General features: G+C 38.3%; 1 protein-coding gene across 12 annotated transcripts in view; it reads left to right on the forward strand.

Annotated features, from left to right (window-relative positions):
* The window catches only part of SYTL2 (synaptotagmin like 2), a 195,614-nt gene that overhangs the window by 106,440 nt on the left and 62,223 nt on the right, over positions 1 to 26,951 (forward strand). For all 12 annotated transcript variants that reach the window (XM_056794903.1, XM_056794901.1, XM_007490861.3 and 9 more), the window contains 2 exons: positions 5,601 to 5,752; positions 24,618 to 24,750. In XM_056794903.1, the coding sequence (XP_056650881.1) occupies positions 5,601 to 5,752; positions 24,618 to 24,750 (285 nt within the window). The remainder of the gene's footprint in view (positions 1 to 5,600; positions 5,753 to 24,617; positions 24,751 to 26,951) is intronic.

The following is a 26,951-nucleotide window of genomic DNA, read 5'->3' on the forward strand; positions in this document are numbered from 1 at the left end:
GCTATGTATTAGTTAGAGGAACTGGTCTTAGAGTCACAAGGACCTGACTTTGAATCCTGCCTTAGACATTTACTAGCTATCTGACCCTGGGTAAGTCATTCAATCTGTATTCCTCAGTTTTTTCAACTATAAATGGGAATAATAATAATAGCACCGATTTCCCAGGATTTTGAGAAGACCAATTGATATGATATCTGTAAAGCACTTTGCAAACTTCAAAACATTATGAAAATTGGAGTAGCTGGATAGCTCAGTGGATTAAGAGTCAGGCCTGGAGATGGGAGGTTCTGGGTTCAAATTTGGCCTCAGATACTTTCTAACTTTGTGATCCTGGACAAATCACTTAACCTCTATTGCCTAGCCCTTACCTTCCTTGCCTTGGCACCAATACACAGTATATGTCTAAAATGGAAAATAAGTGTTTAAAGAAAAAAAAACCACTGCAAATGTTATTATTCTTATTTAATACTATTTGGAAGTTCAGTAGGTAGTCTTAGAAGGAAGAAACAGATGAGTATATGTTGTAAAAAGCCTTAGGGTTAATTACTTTTCTATTAAGGGACAGCAAGAGTTCTGGGCTTGGAGTCAGGAAATCTGAATTCACATCTTACATCAGACAGTTGATTAACTGTGACCCTGGGCAGGTCACTTAACCTCTTAGCCTCAGTTTCCTCAACAGTAAAATGAAGGATTGACCTTGATATCCTCTAATGGCCCTCCCAGCTTTAGATCTATAATTTCTAAGAATCTTTATCCTTGTGAATTTTGTAGTTCAAAGGTATATATGAAATCTTCCAGTGAATCCTGGAATTGGAAGAGACATTAAAGGTCTTCCAGATGAATTGTTTCTTCCAAAGTAGTGGAGAAAGGGGGAGGAGAAAAGATTGTTTTTATTAAATTTAGGATTGGCAGCCATTTAGGAGAATAAGTCATGTTCCTCTTTAACAACATTTTGCCTCTTTCCTTCTACTTTAACATAAACAAACAAGAAACCCAAAATCTTTTTCTTGTGTATAATGACTAAGAATTCTGAGGAACTGAATTCCGGCAGTCACGGGTTTTGTGAGTTTCATTCTCATGGTCCATATACGTTTATCCTTATAATCACTACATATTTACCTTGTGTTTGACAGCAATTCAGGATTGAAGCTGACCAAGATTTGGACAAGGGTCTCTTCAAAAATCCCTTTTAGGAAAGAGTCAGTAAAATGGAGTAAAATGGGTGTCAGGCAGTTGATGCCCGATGCTACAATGCTGAAGTAATTCTGTTTGGGTTTTTTTTTTTAACCTTGGTTCTAAGACACAAGAGCGGTAAGGGCTAGGCAATGGGGGTGAAGTGACTTATCCAGGATCACACAACTGGGAAGTGTCTGAAGTCAAATTTGAACCCAGGACCTCCTGACTCCAGGTCTGGCACTCTATGCACTGAGCCACCCAAATGCCTCCTGAGCCTGCGAGTTCTGAGCTGCAGTAGGGCTAAAGGCAATCAAAGGTCCTCACTAAAGTTGGTACCAATATGCTGTGCTCCTGGGAGCAGAGGGCCCTGCCTCTGGAGGAGTAAACTGACCGCGGTCAGAAAAATGGAACAGTTTAAAGTTTTCTTGCTGATCAGTATTGAGATGGGGCTGTGCTTCCATCATAGGTGAGATAGGGAAATCTACTCTCAAAATAAAGCATAAAAATCAAAAGGATAGAAGGATAAATATTGGAGATGGATCAATAAATATGAATAGACAGATGAGTGGATAGATATTTGATAGAGAGATATGAAATGATAGAAATAGATGTGGATTGCTATAGGTAGACAGATAGATGGATGGATGGATGGATGGATAGATGAATGGACAGACAGACAGATAGATAGATACATAGATACATATAGATGGATAGATGAATAAAGATAGCCTTAGTTTTTTTTAGGCTGCTTTGCTAACATGTTAATTCATATCAAGCTTAAAAGTTCACTAAATTATCTTGATCAGTGGTTCTCAACCTTTCTAATGACATGACCCCGCAATATAGTTCCTCATGTTGTGGTGACCCCAAACCAAAAAATTATTTTGGTGGCTACTTCGAAACTGTAATTTTGCTACAGTTATGATTCGGAATATAAATACCTGATATGCATTACATATTCTCATTGCTACAAATCAAACATAATTTAAACAGTGATTAATCACAAAAACAATATTTAATTATATTTTGAGAAATATTAATCCAGCAGGAGGCAGCCTAATTGCTGGGGTGGGAAGTAAGTCCTGCCTGGGGAGGGGGTCTGCAGACGCTGCCTTCTTCTTCCTGTCGTCTTCCTCCAGCTCAAGCTGAGGCTTCACTTTGCTGGGATTACTAGGCTCGTTATCCACTCCAGGAGTTCTCTGCTCCAGGACTCATTCTTAACCCCTCTGGAGCCAGCTCCCGGGTGCTCTGTCTGGGTCTCTGTTTGAGTCCGGTCTCCAGGCAACAGGGTAAATCCATTGCCCCTCATAGGGGGAGGGCTGCTGATAGGTAACTAATATTAGTACAATGTGTGGGCAGCAGGGTCCCCGTTCTTTCCAAGATCTTGCTGTAAAGTAGCTGGATTTCTTAGCAGCTAAAGCCATTGGAAATATGTATTTTCTGATGGCTTTAGGCGACCCCTGTGTTTTGGTTGTTCAACCCCCACCGGGGTCACAACCCACAGGTTGAGAACCGCTGATCTAGATCTTTCTTCACCTCTGAGGGAAGTTAGTCCCCTTTCTCCTATCCTTTACTTGGCTTCTTTAATTTTTTTAATGTAAATATAGGGCTTTCCAGTTTTTAGTTTCAGCTTGAATCCAGTCTGCCTGGAACTATTTGAAGGCTGACTTCTATCCAAAGCTAGCTCTTCTTGTTTGGTTATGGAGACTATGGGGAGAGTGTCCAGGAGGTGAGTAGGGACAGCAACAGATATTTGGACACAGTGATACAGTTAGAAACTTCAAAGAAAGGGGAGGTTCACCAGTGACTATGAAAGTAAAACAAAGGATCTAGAATCTAGTCCAATTTGACAAGGACTTACTAAGGGATGACTTTGTGCAAGGCACTGAGCTAAACTCCATGGACATTAACAGGAAAAAAAGTGTCTACCTTCAAGGAGCCTTGCACTCTAAAGGGAATTCAGAGTGGAATACGATAAGCATATGCATAATAATTTAAGAAAGTGCAAGAGATCACTAGCAACACCAATAGAAGATCCAAAAAGACTTCCAGGCTTCCTGTAGATGATGATAAATGTTTGGAACCTTGAAGGAAGCTAGGTATATTTTAAAAGCAGCAAACAATGAGATAGGAGTACATTTCAGGAATGGAGAAACAGCTGAAGCAAAGGAGAAAGGAATATTGTGTTCAGGAAGCAGTTTGACTAGAGGGTACATCATATGAAGCTAACTGCAATGTCTAATAATCCTGAAAAAGGAAGTAGCAACCAGTCTGCAAAGGTCTTTAGATGCCAGGCTGAGGATTTATATTTTACCCTAGAAGCAATAGAAAACATCTAAAACTTCTTGTGCAGGGGGTAACATGATTAGACATATATGCTTTAGGAAGAAGTGGCAGCAGGGAGTTGGGATACACTAACTTCCCCTATACACTGACTTCCCCTCTAGACCCTAGGGATGGAGAGACAGGAAATGGGAACAATCCTTCTTTAAAAGTGGCCACTAGGTCCTGTGGGAAAACCAGGTTTCAGTTTATGTGAAGGAGTAGAAAAACTATTTAGGGGAAGAGACTGAGGATAATCTGAGTTCAAATCTTCCCTCTGATGCTTACTATGATGGGAAAGTATTTAACCTGTCTGAGTCTCTGTTTCTGGATTTGTAAAACAAAATGGTATTGCAAGAATAGAGTAAGGTAAAGTGTATAAAGTGCTTTGTAAACCTTAAAGAAGCTTGCCACAACACACACACACCAGTTGTTATTTGTCCAGGACTATGATTTCGTCTATGTAGCATACTTTCAGTGTTTTCCCATTATAATCTACCTTCAATTCAACTGTAAAATTAATATTTCTATTGCACAAGTCTGACCACATTGCCACCATCTTCAGTAAACTTTAATGGTTCCCTCTGACCTCCAGTATCAAATAGAAAAATCCTCCATTTGATATTCAAAGACCTTCATTACCTGGCCCTCTCCTACCTTTTCCAGTCTTCTTATATTTTACTCTCCCTAATTACTCTACCATCCAGTTACAGTGACCTCCTTTGAGGTTCTTCAAACAAGAAATTCCATCTCCAGATTCCATGCATTTTCATTGGCCCCATTCCTAGAATATTCTCTCTTTTTTTTCCATCCCAATTTCCTGGCTTCCCTGACTTTCCAGGTAAAATGCCATCTTCTACAAGAAGAATTTCCTGACCCTCTTTAATGTTAGCGTTTTCCTTCTGGTGATTATCTCCAATTTATCATGTTTATATCTTGTTTGTATTGTTTATTCTGTTCTCTGATAACTGGGACTGCCTTTTGCCTTTCTTTGCATTGGCTTTGCACAGTGCCTGGAACCTAGTAGGGGCTCCATAAATGGTTAGCGATTGAAAGAATGACTAGAAATTTTCTTTATTAACAAAGACAAGTAACTCATCTGAAATTGATTATCTTAGAAAGTGACTTGCTTATGGTCACCCAGCTATTACTACATTAGCAGAGTAGAACTTGAACCCCAAGTCTTCTTGGCTCCAAGGCTGACCTTCTATTCACAACATCCAATTCTCTCTACTATAATTATTTTAATTAATGGAAATAAAGAAGGGAAGAGTGTGGGAAGGGTTGGCATGAGCTATTGGACACGTGGGTGACAAGGCTTAGGGTTAAGAGACTTGAGTAGAGATGAGTTAGATGTTTGTGTTTTCCATGGGGAAGGGAATTAGGAACAGGCAACAGTGGTTATTAGAGAAGCTTATGGTTCCATTTACAAACTTAATGTAATGGCATTCTTTGACTTCTGGATGGACTCATTGAGAGAGGTTTGTCCCAGAGCTCCTTCTGAGTTTTGAGTAAAAATAAGGCTTTGCTTAAAACTTAATATCCAGCAAGAAGGGAGGTAGAAGAGTGAGGGAAAGGAGTTGAGTGCTAGCCCCAGGCAAAATCACAAACTTATCTTCAGTACTTTCAGCTTCCTGTAACCCTGTTTTCCCCTTCTAGTGCTAGGCACTGAATCCAGTATTTCTTTTCTCTCAAAAGCTGATCTCAGACAGCAGTCTTGAGATACTCATTCACACCAGAATGTAAAAATGCCTCATCTGGTCTTAATATGTCACTCTTCCCCCAGGGATTTTTGTTTTTAGAGGGGACATGAAGTTTTAAGCCAGAGAAAAGAATCTCTGTTTCTGGAATTTCAGGGATCGTGGATGATGAGAACTTTGAATTTTTAAAAATCTTGGCTCTGTTTTCCTTAACTTTTGGTCAAACAGGGGCAAACATTTATTTATGAGACGTCTGGACAGTTTGTGGGACCATCTGAGAGATTGGATCCTGTATGTCTGGGTGGGGTATTTATATTTTTATTTAAACAGTAGCACAATGAAGTCATTTATCCAGTGTGCATCCTTGACCAAGTGAAACCTTGTTCCCCCCTCTTTTTCCAGACATTTGCCTGACAAAATTAAGGATGACCAACAGCTGAAGAATATGAGTGGCCAATGGTTTTATGAAGCCAAGTCTAAGAGACACAGAGATAAAATCCATGGAGCAGACATAATTCGGGAATCGATGAGAAAAAAGAAACCACAAATAATTGGTAAGTTAATTTTTTGATTACTTACCTTGTATTTGGGAGGATAAGAAGGAAAAGCATATGGTCATGAGAGCAAGGAAAGGGTTTAGGAGTACAGGTAAGGTTTATATTTGAAGTATTCTGAGATTACAGCTGAATGATTCTATTCAACAAAATGTTTTATGATCTAAGATTATGGACCTAAGATTCAAACTCACTTAGGCCTCTTACATTAATCTATTTAGACCAAGGGTTCTTAATTTGGGGTCTGAAAACTTGAATTAAAAATTTTTTTTGTTAACCACATTTTAATATAATTGATTTCCTTTGCAATCCTATTCATAATTGATGTATTTAAAATTTATTCTTAGAATAATTATTATTTGCTAGACTACTAAAGGGATGGGAGGTAGTGTTATTAAAAAATGTTAAAAGACTTGATTTTAGCCAGGCCTAAAATCCCTGTAAATGCCTATAATCCTTGCTGCTTGAGAGGTGAGGTTGGTGGATTTTTAAAGATCAGCTTCCATAGACTAAGATGACAGGTTCCATATTAAGTTTAGCTTTGGGAGGTTGCCTAAGGAGGGATAACTGGGTTCAGATTGTAAATAGCAGGTCAGAATTCCTGTGCTGGTCCAAGAGAGTTTGGCCCATCCAGTCTCAGCTAGAGAGGGACATCCAGTCTTCAAATTAAGCAAACAGAAAGCAGTTCTCTGCTGAGAGAGAGAGACAGACACACAGACACACAGAGAAAGAGACAGACGATAAAAGGCCACATACTACACCTGAAAGAGGACTGACTCTAGAGTCATAGGACCTGGGTTCAAAGGCCCTATCCTTGACACTGTCTCCAAGACCTTGAACAATTACTTAATTTCTCTAGGCTTCATTTTTCTCATCTGTAAAATAAGGGAGTTGGAGAGCTAGCCTCTGAGGTCCCATCTAGATCAGTAAGCCTACGATTCAAGATTCTATGGCAATAAATTGAGATATGTTTAAATTAAAGCTGTAGATACCTACAGCCCCCTCCATCTCTGAAAGACTTTAAGTGGGAACTGGTGCCTTTTATTTTCATCATTGGATGATTGAAGGAGACAATGGGCATTAGTGGAAAGAATAATGTACTGGGAGTCAGAATATAAGAGTTCTAAACTCGGTTCTGCCAATAATAAACTGTGTGATCTTTAACAAATTACTAGACTCTTGTGGGCCTTTGTCAAATGATAGCCCTAAGATTCTATGGGGCTAAAGAAAAATGAACATCTCTCTCCATATCCAACTTGTATTTTTTTTTTACCAAAGGATCCAGGACTGAATAAGAAGATCTTGGTGGTTTAGATTGCACTGAGAAATGATAAACTTTAATTTAAACTGCTTGCTGCTGCAATATGCCAGTATTTTCTCATTGATGCTAGTCCAGTCCCTCATCCTCTCTGATCTGCTCTATTATAATAGCCTCCTACTTGTTCTTCCTGACTCCAGTCTTTTTCTTTTCCAGTCCATTCTCCATATGATTACCAAGGTCATGTTTCTGAGGTACAGATCTATGTCATTTCCCCATTTAACAAACTCTTTGCTGTTGTTGCATCCTTCATTTAGATTTGACTCTTCATAACCTGTGAACCATAGCACAACAGTATTGTCCATGGGGTTTTCTTGGCAAAAATATCAAAGTGGTTCAACATTTCCTTCTTCAACAGATTAAGGCAAACAGAGATTGAGTTGCCCAGTTCTTTGATTTGAATTCACGTCTTCCTGACTCCAGCCCAGTGCTCTAGACACTTATCCACCTAGCTGTCTCCTTAACCAACTCTACTGGTTCCCCATTTCTTCTAGGATTAAGGACAAAGTCCTCTTTTTGGCATTTAAAGCCCTTTACAACCTGGCTCCATTCTACCTTTCAAGACTTATTAATCAGTATTTCCCTTAATATTCTTAACATAGCCAAATTGGCCTTCACACATGATATCCCATTTCGTATCTCCATACTTTCCTACAGATTCCCTTCCAGCCAAAATGTACTTCTTTCTCACTTTTACCTCTTAGAATTCTTAGTTTTCATTAAAACTCAGAACCTATAAAATTCATTTATTCATATATGCATCCAACAAACATTTACTAAGTTATTTATTAAGTATTAAGCATGTATTATTATTAGATATTGGAAGAGCTATAGTTTATATAAGACACAGTCTTTGCCCTTACGGAGTTCATTGCCTCATATGAAGATAGAAAAAACGCACTGATAGCTTCCCTATCCCATACTATATAAGCTTACTAGAGAGTTCTCAAGCAACATGTGATGTCCAATAATATTCAACTATTCCTAAAGTCAGGTTAGTCTCTAAATCATCGGGCCCCAGTTATGACAGAAACAAGAAAGAGGCTTCTGAAATTAGATAGCACATAGTAGTATAATTTTGTTGATGCTACTATTGAACTGAAACATAAAAAAGCCTGCTCAGATTTGGATAAAGCCTCTTGACTTACATCAGCATCCCTGAAATTAGAGGCAGGAGGAGTAGGCAGGTAAGGCATGATTCAGTATCGTGGAGGATAGGAGTGAAGGGGGGGGGGGAGAATAGCACAATGAAGGACATTTTTAATGTGATTTTTAAATAAATGCACATATTTTAATGACAGAAAATTCTGTTCTCTATGGCCAATAGATATTTATGTAGTGTTATGTCATGTGTGTTTTCCAGTAGACTGCTCAAAGCCTCAGATGGACAGTAATGCACAAAAGGCATAACTTTTCAACTTTGCCTAGGGCATCCAAATGCCTTATCCCTGACTTGCCTGAAACTTGCCCAGAGCTAAACACAGCCAGTGCCCAGGCAGCACCAACCCCTTGCTATTTCCCCATTGACCGAAGTAGCCCCAGGAACTGACATTCTAAATTAGAGAAAATGAGTTACTAAATGCCTAAGGAATATAGTCCAGTGGGCAGCAAAGTACCCAAACTACGCTGGCTTGTTTCCCCCCAAAGTCACCCTCTGTGATTGAATTAAATCCAATAAGCAGATTGCTATGGATAGTAGAATCTGTCAAGGTGGTCTTTTGCATTTATTCTAAGCAGGGAAGAAAAAAGTAGGTCAAAAAGCAAAATGATGTGTCTTCATAACTCAGAGGAGAATTTTCAATCTATAATCTACTGACGCTGTCCTCTACTACAAGGGTTCTTTACTTTCTTTTTTAGGTCATGGATCCCTTTTGGCAGTCAGTCTGGTGAAGCCTAGGGACCTCTCCAAATCATGTTTTTAAATGCATAAAAGAGATGACATAATATTATGAGGGAAACCATTTACATTGAGATAAAAGTTATCAAAATATATTTTTTTTAAAACCCTTACCTTCCGTCTTGGAGTCAATACTGTGTATTGGTTCCAAGGCAGAAGAAGAGTGGTAAGGGCTAGGCAATGGGGGTCAAGTGACTTGCCCAGGGTCACACAGCTGGGAAGTGTCTAAGGCCAGATTTGAACCTAGGACCTCCCATCTCTAGGCCTGGCTCTCAATCCACTGAGCCACCCAGCTGCCCCCTATCAAAATATTTTTAAAACAAGTAGACTCCTTCCCCCAAATCTATCCATAGACCTTTTTAGAGTCTGTGAACCCTGGAAGAACCCTTGCTTTTGTGTCATAGCATCATAGATTTAAAGGGACTTAAGAAGTCATTCACTCTAACCCCTTAATTGTACAGATAAGTAAACTAATTTATAGAGGTTAAAAGGTCAAGAATCATAGTTAGAGTTGGAAGAGAACTAAGAGGTCATTGAATTCAACCTCGTCTTTTTATGGATAAGAAAAGGCCCATAGGGGTAGCTGAGTGGCTTGGTGGATTGAGAGCCAGGCCTAGAGATAGGAGGTCCTAGATTCAAATCCGACCTCAGATGCTTCCTAGCTGTGTGACCCTGGGCAAGTCACTGAACCCCCATTGCCTAGTCCTTACCACTCTTATGCCTTAGAATCAATACACAGTATTGTTTCTAAGATGGAAGATAAGGGTTTAAGAAAATTTAAAAAAGAAAGAAAAAGAAAAGACCCAGATATAACCTATAATAGACTATTTACTGCTGGGGATGGGGAGAAAATGAGAATTTTTAAATGTCAAAAAATAATTGTCAAAATAAACCCCAATTGTAAAAACTGTTTCTACATATAACTGGAAAAAACACATTAAAAATCAAATTGGGAAATATTTAACAAAATAAAAATACAATTGATTGAAAAGGAGGGAATGAAGAGAGGAAGGAGGGAAGGACAGACCCAGAGACACAGCTAGAATGTTTCAGAAATGGGGGATGTCTGCTGCTCTCCATTTTGCTATTTTTTGTTTTTCATTCAAACCATAAACTGGAAACTTAAAGAGATCCTAAGGGAGGCTAGAAGCCTTGTAATCCACAAAATGGTTTAGTTTCCTTTTTTTCTCATGTATATTAGTAAAGCAGCTTGTCTCCTCCATCACTGCTTAGGTCTCCTCCAGTCTTAGAGAACTTCTTCAAGCTGACTGCTTTTCCAATATCAATCTATATTGGGTCTCCTAGAAAGAGTTGTATCTCCTTATTGCTTCCATTTCCTCGTCTGCATTCTCTCCTCAGCCTCTAGCATCCTAGTTTCTCACCTCATCTTTTAGTTGTTCTAAAGCTATTAATAATTCTTTAATTGCTAAAGCCAGGGATCATCTTGGTCTTCTAATTGACTTTTCTGCAGTTTTGGGGACTGTTTACCTCCCACTCTCACCCCTTAGACACTTTCTCCTCCTTTAGTTACTTTGATATTAATCTCTTGTGGTTCTCCTTCTACTGGTCTAATTCCATCTGTCTCCTGTACTTTATTATCATCCACTTCCCATTCAGAATTCATGAACATTCCCATAGACTTGGCTCTGTCTACCTCCTCCACACTCATTCAGTAGATTTCATCAGCTTTTAGTAATTCAATTATATATATGCAGTGATTCCCAGATCTATTTATCTAGCTTTATTTTCTCTCCTGGACTAAAGTCCAGTCATATATCCATTGCCTTTTGGCTATCTCTTCCTAGATGATGCACTGGCATGCCAAGGTCAACCTGTCCAAAACAATGTTATCTCCCCTGCCCAAAATAAAACCCATTCTTCTTTACTATTTTCCTATTTTTTAAGCCTTTACTTTTCATCTTAGAATCAATACTAAGTATTGGTTCCAAGGCAGAAGATTGGTAAGGGCTAGGCAATGGGAGTTAAGTGACTTGTCCAGGATCACACAACTAGGAAGTGTCTGAGGCCAGATTTGACTCCAGGACCTCCCATCTCTAAGTCTGACTCTCTATCTATTGAGCCACTTAGCTGCCCCCTTCCAATTTCTTTTTAAAGGTGCCACCAACCTTCTGGTCACTGAGGTTTTTATCTTGGAGTCACCCTTGACTTTTATCCCTCACTCCCTATACTCCACAGAGTATTCTCAGAACTGTTGCTCTGCCTTTTCTAGCATTGATCCTCTTCTTTTTAATCATATTACCACTACCTAATATTTATTTTGTATATATTTCATATATATATATATATATATATATATATATTTAAATAGGTACATGTTGCTTCCCCAGTAGAATGTCAGCTCCTTGAGGGCAGGAGTTGTTTTTTTTTGTCTCTGTATCCTCAGTGCCTTGCACAGAAGAAGTCAGGAATTCTTAACTTGTTTGGGTTTGTAATGAATCCCTTTGGCAGACTGGTGGATCTATTCTCAGAATAATGTTTTTTAAGTGCATAAAATAGGATTAAAAAGGAAACTGGACATCTGAGAGTGTCAAGCCAGGCACAGAGCATAGAAGTAAGGCAACAGAGAAGCATGGGGAGGGAACTTAGGAGGGTAGTAACACCAAAACACAGAAACACCAGCAATTCTGGGCTTCCTGGGGAAGACAGACAATTTGCCTGGGGCTAAAGCCACTGAACACCAGACAGATAACAGAAGAGCCAGCCCCCCTCACTCAGATAGAGATGGCAAACAGCACAGAAGCAAAAAAGCCTCAAAACAACAGGAAAAACAAGAAGGGGGCAACTTTGGACACATTTTGTGGAGGAAAAATACAAAATACAGAGGAGATAGAAGAGGAAACACAAGCAAATGCGCCAAAACCTTCCAAAGGAAATGGAAACTCTCCACAAACTTTTGAAGAATTTGAATCGAAAATGAACAAAAAGATGGAAGCCTTCTGGCAGGAAAAGTGGGAATTAATGCAAAAGAATTTCACGCAACTACAAAACTGATTTGACCAAATTGAAAAGGAAAACCAGGCTCTTTTCATTTATTCAAACTCTCTTCTATAAGGACTACATTTATAGCAATCTATATATATTAATATATGGAAATGTAATGTGTAAATAGGGGGAAAAGAAAAATCAAATAGAATAATCTTTCTCACGCAAAGATTCACATGGGAAGGGGAGGGGAAGAAAACTCCTATAAGAAGGAGAGGAAGAGAGTTTTTACTTAAATCTTATTCTCAGGGAAATCAACTCTGAGAGGGAAAAACATCCAGATCCATTGGGATCTTGAATTCTATCTTACCCAACAAGGGTAGGGAGAAGGGAAAACCAAGGGGGGGAGGGGGGAGGGAAGGAGAGGGGGAGTGGGAGGGAACAAAAAGGGAGGGGCTAGAAAGGGAAACATATCAAGGGAGGGGACAAGGGGGAATGATTTAAAGTAAATCACTGGATTAAAAGGTTAGAGCTAAAGAAGAAAGGTTAGAATTAGGGAAGGATATCAAAATGCCAGAGAATTCACAAGTCACAATCATAACTTTGAACGTGAATGGGATGAACTCACCCATAAAACGTAGACAAATCGCAGAATAGGTTAGAATCCAAAACCCTACCATATGTTGTCTTCAAGAAACACACATGAGGCGGGTAGACACCCACAAGGTCAGAATTAAAGGATGGAGTAAGACCTTCTGGGCCTCAACTGATAGAAAGAAGGCAGGAGTTGCAATCATGATATCTGATAAAGCCAAAGCACAAATAGACCTGATTAAAAGGGATAGGGAAGCTAATTATATTTTGTTAAAAGGGACTTTAGATAATGAGGAAATATCACTAATCAACATGTATGCACCAAATAATATAGCACCCAAATTTCTAATGGAGAAACTAGGAGAATTGAAGGAAGAAATAGACAGTAAAACAATATTAGTGGGAGATTTGAACCAACCATTATCAAATTTAGATAAATAAAAAAATAAATAAGAAAGAGGTAAAAGAAGTGAATGAAATCTTAGAAAAATTAGAGTTAATAGACATATGGAGAAAAATAAATAGGGACAAAAAGGAATACACCTTCTTCTCAGCACCACATGGCACATTCACAAAGATTGACCATACACTAGGTCACAGAAACATGGCATACAAATGCAGAAAAGCAGAAATAATAAATGCAGCCTTTTCAGATCACAAGGCAATAAAAATAATGATCTGTAACGGTACATGGAAAACCAAATCAAAAACTAATAGGAAATTAAACAATATGATACTCAAAAATCATTTAGTTAGAGAAGAAATCACAGAAACAATAATTTCATCAAGAAAAATGACAATGGCGAGACATCCTTTCAAACCTTTTGGGATGCAGCCAAAGCGGTAATCAGAGGTAAATTCATATCCCTGAGTGCATATATTAACAAACTAGGGAGAGCAGAAATCAATCAATTGGAAATGCAAATAAAAAACTCAAAAGCGATCAAATTAAAAACCCCCAGCAGAAAACCAAACTAGAAATCCTAAAAATTAAGGGAGAAATTAATAAAATCGAAAGTGATAGAACTATTGATTTAATAAATAAGACAAGAAGCTGGTACTTTGAAAAAACAAACAAAATAGACAAAGTACTGGTCAATCTAATTAAAAAAAGGAAAGAAGAAAAGCAAATTAACAGCATCAGAGATGAAAAGGGGGACATCACCTCCAATGAAGAGGAAATCAAGGCAATCATTAAAAATTACTTTGCCCAATTATATGGCAATAAATACAGCGATCTAGGCGATATGGATGAATATATACAAAAATACAAACTGCCTAGACTAACAGAAGAAGAAATAGAATTCTTTTTTTTTTAAAAATAAACCCTTACCTTCCTTGGCTGTGTATTGGCTTCAAGGCAGAAGAGTGGTAAGGGCTAGGCAATAGGGGTCAAGTGACTTGCCTAGGGTCACACAGCTGGGAAGGGTCTGAGGCCAGATTTGAACCTAAGACCTTCCATCTCTAGGCCTGGCTCTCAATCCACTGAGCTACCCAGCTGCCCCCAAAGAAATAGAATTCTTAAATAATCCCATATCAGAAAATGAAATCCAACAGGTCATCAAAGAACTCCCTAAGAAAAAATCCCCAGGGCCTGATGGATTCACAAGTGAATTCTATCAAACATTCAAAGAACAGCTAACCCCAATACTTTACAAACTATTTGACATAATAAGCAAAGAGGGAATTCTACCAAACTCCTTTTATGACACAAACATGGTACTGATTCCAAAACCAGGCAGATCAAAAACAGAGAAAGAAAATTATAGACCAATCTCCCTAATGAATATAGATGCAAAAATCTTAAATAGGATACTAGCAAAAAGACTCCAGCAAGTGATCAGAAGGGTCATCCACCATGATCAAGTAGGATTTATCCCAGGGATGCAGGGCTGGTTCAATATTAGGAAAACCATCCACATAATCGACCATATCAACATGCAAACCAACAGAAATCACATGATTATTTCAATAGATGCAGAAAAAGCCTTTGATAAAATACAACATCCATTCCTATTGAAAACACTAGAAAGCATAGTAATAGGAGGGTCGTTCCTAAAAATAATAAACAGTATATATCTAAAACCATCAGCCAATATCATCTGCAATGGGGATAAACTAGATGCATTCCCAATAAGATCAGGAGTGAAACAAGGATGCCCATTATCACCTCTACTATTTGACATTGTACTAGAAACACTAGCAGTAGCAATTAGAGAAGAAAAAGAAATTGAAGGCAAAAAAAATAGGCAAGCAGGAGACTAAGCTATCGCTCTTTACAGATGACATGATGGTCTACTTAAAGAATCCTAGAGATTCAACCAAAAAGCTAATTGAAATAATCAACAACTTTAGCAAAGTTGCAGGATACAAAATAAATCCACATAAGTCATCAGCATTTCTATACATCTCCAACATAGTTCAGCAGCAAAAACTAGAAAGAGAAATCACCTTAGACAAAATAAAATACCTAGGAATCTATCTCCCGAGACAAAGACAGGAACTATATGAACACAACTACAAAACACTCTCCATACAACTAAAACTAGACTTGAGCAATTGGAAAAACATTAACTGCTCATGGATAGGACGAGCCAATATAGTAAAAATGACCATCCTACCCAAACTTATCTATCTATTTAGTGCCATACCCATAGAATTTCCAAAAATTTTTTTTACTGATTTAGAAAAAAAACCATAACAAAGTTCATTTGGAATAACAAAGGATCAAGGATATCTAGGGAAATAATGAAAAAAAAAATACAAAGGAAGGGGGCCTTGTAGTCCCAGATCTCAAACTATATTACAAAGCAGCAGTCATCAAAACAATTTGGTACTGGCTAAGAGACAGAAAGGAGGATCAGTGGAATAGAATTGGGGCAAGTGACCTCAGCAAGACAATATATGATAAACCCAAAGATCCCAGCTTTTGGGTCAAAAATCCACTATTCGATAATTCACTGGGAGTTGGGAAAACTAGAAGACAGTGTGGGAGAAATTAGGATTAGATCAACACCTCACACCCTACAACAAGATAAATTCAAAATGGGTGACTGACATGAACATAAAGAAGGAAACTATAAGTAAATTAGGTAAATACAGAATAGTATACATGTCAGACCTTTGGGAAGGGAAATACTTTAAAACCAAGCAAGACATAGAAAGAGTCACAAAATGTAAAATAAATAATTTCGAATACATCAAATTAAAAAGCTTTTGTACAAACAAAACCAATATAACTAAAATCAGAAGGAAAGCAACAAATTGGTAAGCCATCTTCATAAAAACCTCAGACAAAGGTTTAATTACTCAAATTTACAAAGAACTAAATCAATTGTACAAAAAATCAAGTCATTCTCCAATTGATAAATGGGCAAGGGACATGAACAGGCAGTTCTCAGCCAAAGAAATCAAAACTATTAATAAGCACATGAAAAAGTGCTCTACATCTCTTATATCAGAGAGATGCAAATCAAAACAACTCTGAGGTATCACCTCACACTTAGCAGAGTGGCTAACATGACAGCTATGGAAAGTAATGAATGCTGGAGGGAATTTGGCAAAGTAGAGACATTAATTCATTGCTGGTGGAGTTGTGAACCACTCCAACCATTCTGGAGGGCAATTTGGAACTATGCCCAAAGGGTGATAAAAGACTGTCTGCCCTTTGATCCAGCCATAGCACTGCTGGGTTTGTACCCCAAAGAGATAATAAGGAAAAAGACATGTACAAAAATATTCATAGTTGCGCTCTTTGTGGTGGCCAAAAATTGGAAAATGGGGGGATGCCCTTCAATTGGGGAATGGCTGAACAAATTGTGGTAATTGTTGGTGATGGAATACTATTGTGCTAAAAGGAATAATAAAGTGGAGGAATTCCATGGAGACTGGAACAACCTCCAGGAAGTGATGCAGAGCGAAAGGAGCAGAACCAGGAAAACATTGTACACAGAGACTGAAACACTGTGGTACAATCAAAGGTAATGGACTCCTCCACTAGGGACAATGCATTGTCTCTGAACAATCTGCAGGGATCTAAAAAACACTATCCACAAGCAGAGGATAAACTGTGGGAGTAAAAACACCAATGAAAAGCAACTGCTTGACTACAGGGGCTGAGAGGAAATGACTGAGGAAAGACTCTAAATGAACACTCTAGTGCAAATACCAACAACATGGAAATGGGTTCGAACCAAGAACACATGTGAAACCCAGTGGAATTGTGGGCCGGCTATGGGAGAAATGGTGGGAGGGGGCCGGGGGAAGGAAAAGATAATGATCATTGTTTCCAATGAATAATGTTTGTAAATAACCAAATAAAATAATGTTTAAAAAGTAAAAAAAAAAGAAAAAAGAAAATAAATGTTTAATTAAAAAAAAAAGGAAACTGTATTGAAATAGTTAATCAAAAAAAATTTTAAACCAAGTTGCATGATCTCAGCTTAAGAATTAAATGCTTTGATTGCACATATAAAATCTAGATCAGAATAATCAATAAAGGTGTGAGTTAGGGAGAGAATTTTGATTTTAAAGTAAAAAAAAAGAATGCCCAAAATTGTCTCTACATGTAATGGAGGGTGGGGGGAATAAAATACTATTTAGAAAAAAAGAATTAAATGCTGGTTGATTTAATGGTCACACAGCAAATGAGTGTTGGAACTGAAACTGAAGTCATTTGAATTCCAGATTCCAGAGTTGAAGCAGATCATTAAAAATAATGATGATGATGATAGCTAGCATTTACATTTTTGTTGTTGTGATGTTGTTTAGTAGTTTCAGTCATTTCGATTCTTTGTGATACCATTTGGGGTTTTCTTGGCAGAGACACTGGAGTGGTTTGCCATTCCTTCTGTAAGGATAATTTTAGGGTTATGACCTAATCTAAATTAATTTGGTTGCCAGAGAAAATCCCAAATAAAATACCCAAGTCAGTTTGGAAATTTATGGTGATTTTAATTAATATAGAGGGAAGGAATTAAGAAGAAGAGAGAGAAAGAGGATGTAGTATTTCTCCCACCCTGCCTGTGCCAGGGGGAGTTCAAAGACCTCCGCCACGAGGCTTTTCTAAGAGGATAGTGTTTGGAAGGTAAAGGAGAAAAGAATCAGTCTAAACTTTTAGAGAGCTCAGTGAAGATGCCTCACCTGAACTAGGCTACTAAGCTTCTCCCAGTATAGTATCAAGAAAAACTCACTGCCAACCCTGGACAATAGCTGTCACCACGCCAAGATGCCAAAACACTCAGCAAGCTGCCGCCAGAGCCACCTCTCAATGGAAAGAGTCCAGAGAGAGGAAGTGATGTGAAATATATAGACAGTTTTTACATCACTTTCCTGTGTTTCACATGTACCAATGGTAGCTTAAGCTTGACTTAGGACAGCCCAGGGGTCTGTCAGTTGTTTCTGATTTTTCATTTGCTAGCACATGTCTGTCATAGGCCATCTTTCTAAATACTTAATCCTTAAGTATGGTTGTAGACATTCCTGTTTTTGTTAGACTAAGTAGGGTGGAGTAATCTAAAGTTCACACTTCTGAAGCTCATTTTACAGATTAGGAAACTGAGGCAAACAGGGTTAAATGACTTGCTCAGCGTCACACAGCTATTAAACATCTGAGGTTGGATTTGAATTCATATTTTCCTGACTCCAGGCCCAGTACTCTTTGCCCAATATGCCACCTTGCTGCCTCTAGCACTTATATAGTGCTTACTGTTATATACCAGCACTGTGCTAAGTGCTTTGCAAATATCATCATATTTTTGTTTTATAATAACCTTGGAAAGTAGGTACTATCATTATCCTCATTCTATAGATGAGGAAACTGAGTCAAACAGAGGTCAAGTTATTTGCTCTAGGTCACACAGCTATTAAGTATCTGAGGCCAGGTTTCAATTCCTGTCTTCCTGACTCCAGACCAAGGAGTGTACGCACTGTGCCACCTAAAGTCTTTCTCCTCAGCTCATATATTTCCATGGTGCTTAGCTTTTGCAAAGTCTAAAGTGTTCTTTTCCAGATGTTTTAGAACCTGAACAGATAAGTCTGGGCCCTGGGGCTTTTTGCTGAATCTGGTTTAGAAACTAGAAAGAATGATGTGGAAGAAATTGACCTCTATTTCCCTTTCAGCTCTTTCTCTTGAGAAGTGTGTTTTGATTCCTAACATCTCTTCCTTGTCTGTCTAAAATTTCTGCAAACTTTGGGCTGCAGCAGAATTTTGCTGGTTGTTTTCCTTCAGGGCTTAGAACTTGATTTGAGCTTTTAACTTCAGCCAGTCCCCAGCGTCCTCATGAGATCTGGCTCATTAGGATAAACATATGACTGCCATAGAGATTAATGGGAGCTTGTCACTGACGCTGCAGAGGAACCATTAATGAATGTCTCAGAGTACATGATGGGACGGTACCTCCTCTTTGCTGTTTGGTGAGCCTTGAACAGACTTTTCTCCTATTTGTCAGAGTCTTGGTTTTCCTTTGGGATTATATTGGGAAAATATTTTGAAAGCCTTAGATGAAAGGCTCCCAAGAGGTGTGTGGCTTCATTACTCTTAATGGCAAGCCATTAGCAGTTTCTTCTCTATTATCTTCAATCTCTCATCCTCTTCTGTTTAGACCTTTCCTTTGAATCTTTTATATTAGAGTTCCTTTTACAGATGTGGATATTTATTTTGTTTTCCTACTCTTCAATTCATTCAAAATTTATTAAATACTTACTGTATATCAGGCACTGTGGGGAACAAAAACTTAAATAAAGCATTCTTCTTTCTATCTTAGAATTTAGGGAAGCTGGCATATACAGTAGGAGCTTATTTTATGAAAACTCAGCATACACGAATTCAGAAATGTGTGGCTGGTAATTGAAAAAAATTAGGGCAGAAAAATACTTAAAATAAAACATTTTAATTACATGATAAATTTGAGCCATTTTGCCAAGTGGCAGTTCACCCAAGAAGCTTTAGTGTGATATATATATATATATATATTATTTATTTATTATAAAATAATATATAAATAATACATATAAAATATACATGTATGATATAAATAAAATATGTTTAAAGATAAATAAGATTTAATATATAAAATAATAAAATAAAAATATTATTTATTATAAAATATTTAATATATGTAATCTATATATATTTTACCCTTTACCTTCTGCCTTAGTAACAACTCTAAGATAGAAGAGCAAGGGCTAGGGCAAACCAGGTTAAGTGACTTGCCCAGGGTCAGATGGCTAGGAACTATCTGAATCCAGATTTGAACCCAGGCTCTCTGGACTCCAGACTTTGGTACTCCATTCACTGAGCCACATAGCTGCCCCAACTCATTACACTGTCTTGCACCAAACATTAGCTCCTGCATCAGTCTTTGTGCAGAGGTCTGGCTTACAACACACAACTTTGCAAAAGCTAAGTACCATGGAAATAAATGTATATCTAAAGAGAAAGATTTTAGGTGGCACATTTGCATGTGGCCTTGGTCTAGAGTCGAAAGGCATGAGTTGATATCTGGCCTCAGATACTTAATAGCTGTGTGTCCTAGGCAATAACTGTTTCAGAGCAGTTGTTCTCTTTGTTTCATTAATGCTATTTAGTATAATAACGGCCCCCAAAGTACAAGAGTAGTGATGATGGTAGCTCTGATAAGCCCAAGAACAGTTGTAAAGTTTGTATATTTGTATGAGAAATACTTATTAAATAATGGGGGTAACTATTATGTATAATTTTCAGTTTCAGCAAAAAGATCTTGGAATGTATTGTTACAGAAAACGGTGTCCTGTATACAAATGATTGTAATATAAAAGAATTCACAATTTATAAGATCACAGATCTAGCGCTTGGAAATCTAGCTCTAGATAGATCTAGGGCTTGGAAATCATTGAAGCCAATTCCCTGATTTTACAGACGAAATGACTTCCTTAAGGTCACCACAAAGGTAGTAAGTGTCAGAAGCTGGTTTTAGACTCAGGTCTTCTGACTCCAGAATTAAATACTCTATGATAAAATGCAGTATAGCATAGTGGAAGACTCTGTGGACCACAGATTTGAGAGTTAGAACTGACTTTGTAGGCCATTGAGTCTAACTGCTCCCATTTTACAGTTTAAGAAACTAAGTACCATGTGACTTACCCAAGGTCACACAGCTAGTATCTGAGTTTGTTGTTCTTCAGTCATGTCCAACTATTTGTGGCCTGCTTTGGGGTTTTCTTGGCAAAGATACTGGAATAGTTTGCTATTTATTTCTCCAGCTCATTTTATAGAAGGGGAAATTGAGGCAAACAGGGTTAAGTGACTTAAGTCACATAGCTAATAAGCATCAGGGACTGGATTTGGAATCAGTTCTTCCTGATTCAAATGGATGGAACTCAAATTCATATCTTTCTGATTGTAGCCATGGATTATTGTGAGGGCTAAATGAGATAGCACAGAGAAAGTACTTTGCAAATGTTAATGTGCCCATTAATAATAATAATTATTATTATCTCTCAAAGTCTCAGGTAACTCCCTACGATTATAAGCAGCTGATGTTGCAATCTGTATTGATAAAGGGAGTTTCCTTATTGGAAACTCCTTGTAGCAATGAAATCACAAGTCTGAACTAAAAAAAAAAGAAAAAAAAGCCAAAACAAGTACAGTTCTGTATGTAATACAAGAAGGAGGTCATTGTTTCCTTGAGGATCAGGAAAGGCTTTCCAGAAGGAAGAGCATTGTAATTGGACTTGAACAAATGAGTAGGAATTCAATAGACAAAGGGGGGAAGTCAGGCCATTCTAGGAACAGGAAATATTGTGAACACCTGACAGAGACCAGAAAGTGTGAGGAATTGAGACACATAGGACAGGCTCATTTGGCCATAGTGTACAGGGTACTGTGGAGAAATCCTAGGAGAGAGCTGGAAAGGCAAATTGAGACTAGATTATGTAGTCTTGAATGTCAAAAGAATTTGAGCTTTACTCAATAGATGATAAGAGAGCCACTGAACATTCTTGAGTAATGATGGGACCAGATCTTTGCATAAGGAATAGTAGATTTAGACCCAGCAGAAACTTAGGTCTCATATGATCCAACTCCTTCATTTTACAAATAGGGAAACTGAGCCCCAGGAAAATGAAATAAATTACACATGGTCGCAAAGGCAGTACGTGGGAGAACCAGCATGCTATTCCAGCTCCTCTGACTCTGAATCAGAGGTTGGGCAAGGAATAAAGAAGACCAGGAGCAAAGTCAGGAAAATCTGAGTTCAAATCCTGCCTCAGACACTTACTGTCTACCTGTGTGACCCTAAGCTGCCTCAGTTTCTTCAAAAGTAGAAGAAAGAGTTGGACTTGACTTCCTCTACCATTTCAGCTCTAAATTTATGATCTTATTATTAAATTTAGAGCTACTTTCCATTGTTAGGAATAAAATTAGGGGTTGAGACTGAAGATATTATTTTAATGGTTGCCAGGGATTTAAATTCAATCCAAATAAAATACTCAAGTCAGTATGGGATTTTATGGTGGCTTATTTACAATAGAAGGAAGAAAATTAAGAAGAAGGAGAAGAGGGAAAGGGTAGAAGATTTGCTTTGGCTCCTCCCAGTAAACTCCACCGTCAAAGTCCACCAAAGCTGCAAGCATGCCAAACGCCACCAAAAGTTGAGAGAGCCTCTCACAGGAAGTGACATGAAATATATAGGCAGTTCTTTACATCACTTCCTGTGTCTCACATGTATGTACCAATGGTGGCTTAAACTTGGTTTAGGACAGCCCAGGGGGTCAGTCAGTTGTTTCTGATTTGTAACTTGTTAGCACATGCCGGTCATAGGCCATCCTTCCCTATAGTTAATCCTTAAGTGGGGATGTATACATTACTGGTTGCTAGAATTCTAAAGACTAAGCAGGGTGGAGTAAATCTAAAATTCACACCATTATCCTAGAGTTTACCCCTAAACTAGGATAGCAACATCTCATGAAGTGGTTTTAAAAGTAGGAAAGGGTGGCTATGGGAATTCATGGAAGATCTTTAGGGATAGAGGACTCATCATTGCATCTCTCTATTCTCAATACAAGTCAACAGTAAGGCAGGGGAGTTAAAAAATTCATGTGCTCTTAGCCTGCAATAAAAATTTATAGTATCTGGGAGCAGGTAGGTGGTTCAGTGAATTGAGAACCAGGTCCAGAGAAAGGAGGTCCTGTATTCAAAACTAAAATCAGTCACTTCCTAACTGTGTGATCTTGGGCAAGTCACATGACTCCTGTTGCCTAGTCCTTACCTCTCTTCTATTTTGGAACCAATATGCAGTATTGATTCTAAGATAGAAGGTAAGGGTTAAAAAAAAACTTTTTTATATTAACTTTACTACCTTTTTATACTACCTTCAAAGAAAGATATTTATAGCCTGGAGCATATCTAGGAGTTAGTATGTGGAATAGTGAGGGGACTGAATATTCCAATTCAAAAACAAATAAAAACCACAAAAAGTCAAAAGAACTAGGATTGCTTAACCTGGAAAAGCGAAGACTCAAGAAAGTGGAGATCATATCTTCATATAGCTGAAGTTATCATGTGGAAAAGTTATGTATTTTATTTTGCTTAGCCTCAGATGACATAACTAAGACCAATGGGAAGCCATAATTTGGCTCAACAATAAGCAGAGGTGTTTCCAGATTGAAGTGAACTGCCTAGAGCGCTATTAAATTCCCTATCATTTGAGAATATCTTCTTCCCATCCCAACCCTCCATGGACTTTTAATATATCTATCCATCCATCTATCTATCAATCTTTTTATCTGTCTGTCTGTCTACCCATTCATTCTTTCATTCATTTATTTACTTAAACTACTCATTTATTTGTTTTTATACAAAGTTATTACCCCTTCCCCATTCCTTCAACTGATCAATTTAAAAAAACCAAACAAAGCCTTATAAAAAATACACACCAGCCATCAAAACGTCTTCCAACATTGGCCCTGCCCAAAAAGATAGATTTCATTTTTCATTTTAAGGTCATCATCTCTGTGTCAGGAGAATGTAATTCATTTCTAGCATGCTTCATCTTCAGTCCTCTGGCATTAGGGTTTCATATAATAGTATTTTTTAAAACTCTTACCTTTTGCCTTAGAATCCATGCTGGGTTTTAGTTCCAAGGTAGAAAAGCAATAAGGGCTTGACAATAGGGATTAATTGACTTACCCAGGGTCACATAGCTAGGAAGTGTCTGATGTCAAATTTGAACCCAGGACCTCCCATCTCTAGGCATGACACTCAGTCCACTGAGCCACTCCCAGCCTTCTTTAGAATTTATTATTGATTGCATTGATCAATGTTCTAAATTTTTCAAGTTGTTTTTGATGATGTTGTCTTTGTATATAAATTGTTTTGCTAGTTCTCCTCAGCTCCACTTGGAAATGTCAAGGAAAGACTAGATTAGTACTTCTTTGAGATGATGTAGAGGGAAGGCATATTGCCAGGAGGGGTTGGCTTCCTTAAATGGCCTCTAAAGTACTTTCCAAATCTATGGGTTTATGAGTCTTGGCTTGTGTGCTTTGGGGGCAAATTACTTTCTACCTCTCTTTGCCTGTTTCATAATCTGTGAAAGAGAAGGATGACAACAAAAACTGCCTATTTGTCAGTGAGGTGGGGATTTTTTTTTTTTGAGGATTAAAACTAGTGATGTATGGAAATACTTTATGAACCAAAAGGTGCAAAATGTCAGCTGCATTTACTTCTGTTGTTGCCCTTACAGAAAAAATGGAAAGCAGGAGTGACAGGTGTTTTTAACACTCCCATTTTCCAGATGATTATACTGAGCCCTAGAGAGATGAAGTGAGTCATTTGAGGTCACATGGCTTGTAAGACCAGAGCTAGAACTTGGATATCCTGCAATATCATGTGCACACCACAAACTAAGTGCTCTAAGACCATGAAAGGTGGAATTTCTAGCAGAGGCAATCAGGCAAAATAGGGGGAACTAGACTATGAACTAGGAGGTGGAATTTGCCTGATGTGGTCAGTGGCAGTAGTCTAAACTGGGCTCCAGAAGCCTAGCTTTATAGCTCAAATCAGCAACTGGCCAGTAACAGCTTTTATAGGATTGTGGAGGCAATAACCTTGCTGTCTTTGTTGGTTCATATTTCAGTTGAGCCAAATCAGAACAGAACAGCCAGAGTGAAGAAAACCTGGGTGAATAATGTCGACAGGGACATTCTCCTTCCCTCCGAGTTGTTGGGGGAAGAGCCTGAGGATGATGTGAGCGGGCTGTCAAATTCAAGGTAAGAAAAGACTGATGAGGGGAGGAGCCAATTGTTGGTTTTGAAACTTTGTCTTTGAATCATCCCAGTGTTTGCCTGAAAGCTGAGACAGATGTTGAGACAGTGTCTAAAGCTGCCACACTTGGACAGAGGATTTGGAGAGAAAGAAGGACCCAGTGGAGAGGGTTGTGAGTTGGGGAGGGAATGAGGGATTTAGTGGGAAGATTTCAGACTGGTCATATTCATTGGAAATGTCTGACTGGCTCCAGTTTGGAGCAGAGAGTATCCCAGTACATGGAAGGATGGGACAAGACATGAACCATGCATAGCCCTCTATAGCCAACTTCCAAAGCTCTTAATGATTCCAGGATTGAAAGATATGAAGTCGTTTCAGGATCATTAAAAGCTATGCCTTGGTCTAATTCTCGGTCAATTCTTGATTATTTTAGTACCTTTTCTCAAACCCTTACATTATATCTTTGAATTGATACCAAGTATTGGTTCAATGGTGAAAGAGAAGTAAGGGCTAGATAATTGAAGTTAAGGGACTTGCTTAGGGTCACATAATTAAGAAGTGTCTGAGGTCAGATCCAAACCTAGGACCTCCCTTCTCCAGGCCTGGTTCTCTATCCACTGAGCATCCTAGCCATCCCTTAATACTGTTTTGAAGAGGGGAATAATTCTTAGTTTCACAGCCTTGTTTTTCTATGATTTTGTGCAACTATGCTGGTATTGGATTTGCAGTCAGGAGACTTCTGGGTTCTAATTTTGCCTCTGATATTTGTAGACACTTTTAATTCTGAACATTGGTCACTTAACTTTGATAAACCTCAGTTTTCCTACCTGTGAAATGAGGAAAATAAAAAGCACCTGCCAAACATGATCATTGGCCTATTACTCCATGAAGTTAATCATTAGGCAATTCAGCCTTTTCATTTTAATTTTCCTAAAAAGGCACTGATGTGACTCATAAGCAATGATAAGGAGAGCAACTCAGACTTGTACAGGGCCTTCAAGTTGGCAAAAATGGCCATTTTTGTTTTTCACAACAACCTTATGACAAAAGTCACATGATTAGTCAACAAGGATTTGCAGAGTGTCTACTATGTGCCAGGCACTGTGCTAAGTACTGATGCTACAAAGAAAATTAAAAGATAGTTCTTGTTGTCAAGGAAGTATTATTATCCCCATTTCATGGATAAGGAAGCTGAGGCTCAGAAGGTTTAATAAGGCATGTATTCTATACAATATCTGAGTCAGGATTTAAACCCAGGTCTCCTGACTCCCGTTGGTGATAGATCAAGACTGGAGATATGATTTTGTTTGTGGGGAGAACTCTTAGAGGAGAAGACTCCATCTAAAATACAGTTTGGCATCTTATCTACACCACAGAGAGTTGTCTAGTGTCTTGTCCAGGTTCAAATAAGCAGAGATAGGACATCTTCAAGGACATAAAAAGGCTTTCTTGTGTGGAAGAGGTCTGTTTAGACCCAGTCAAAAGAACTAGGAGCAATGCATGAAAGGAAAGAGGGAAACTGAGGCTCAATCTCAGAGTGAAAATACATCCTAACTGTACAAACTGCCTTAGAGATAGAGAGATAGTTTCCTCTTTGGATGTCTTCAAGCAAAGGCAAATAATAAGGATTTTTTTTCAGGGACAAACTAGACTAGATTTTCACTGTGTTCCTTTCTAAGTTTGCCAGTTTTTGATTCTGTGCTCTATCAATGTAGGTAAGTAAATGTATGTCTTCTCATTTTGGCGTAGTGGAAAAAAACTGTCCTGCGATACATTATCTATAGCTTCAAGTTTCAGCTCTGTAAGAATTGAAATAATATTTCTACCCAGATATACATTTTATAAAGTTTATTAGAAAGGGCAGACAATTATTCCTCTAAGTAACCTGACCAGTGGTGCCTAGCCTGCAAGACTCTTCCTCCTTCCCTCTTACCCCTGCCTGCTCCATTCCTGCTTCTTCCATCTTCATTCTCTTCTCACTTCTCCCTCTCTCAAGCCCAAAGCCTTGACTTTTATTGACATACAGTATGTACAGGGATGCAAACCTGGCGCAACTGTGTTATGTCAGGAATGTTTGATGGACAGGTCAAGCTACTCAGGAGGGGGAGGGAATGAACTTCCTTGACACAGCTCTCCTACTTACTCGATGTGCAATTAGATAAGTATTATAATCCCAATCATTTAAGTTGGGGATCATAATATAGAT

The sequence above is a fragment of the Monodelphis domestica genome, chromosome 4 (assembly GCF_027887165.1).
Source record: "Monodelphis domestica isolate mMonDom1 chromosome 4, mMonDom1.pri, whole genome shotgun sequence".
NCBI classification, from domain to species: domain Eukaryota; kingdom Metazoa; phylum Chordata; class Mammalia; order Didelphimorphia; family Didelphidae; genus Monodelphis; species Monodelphis domestica.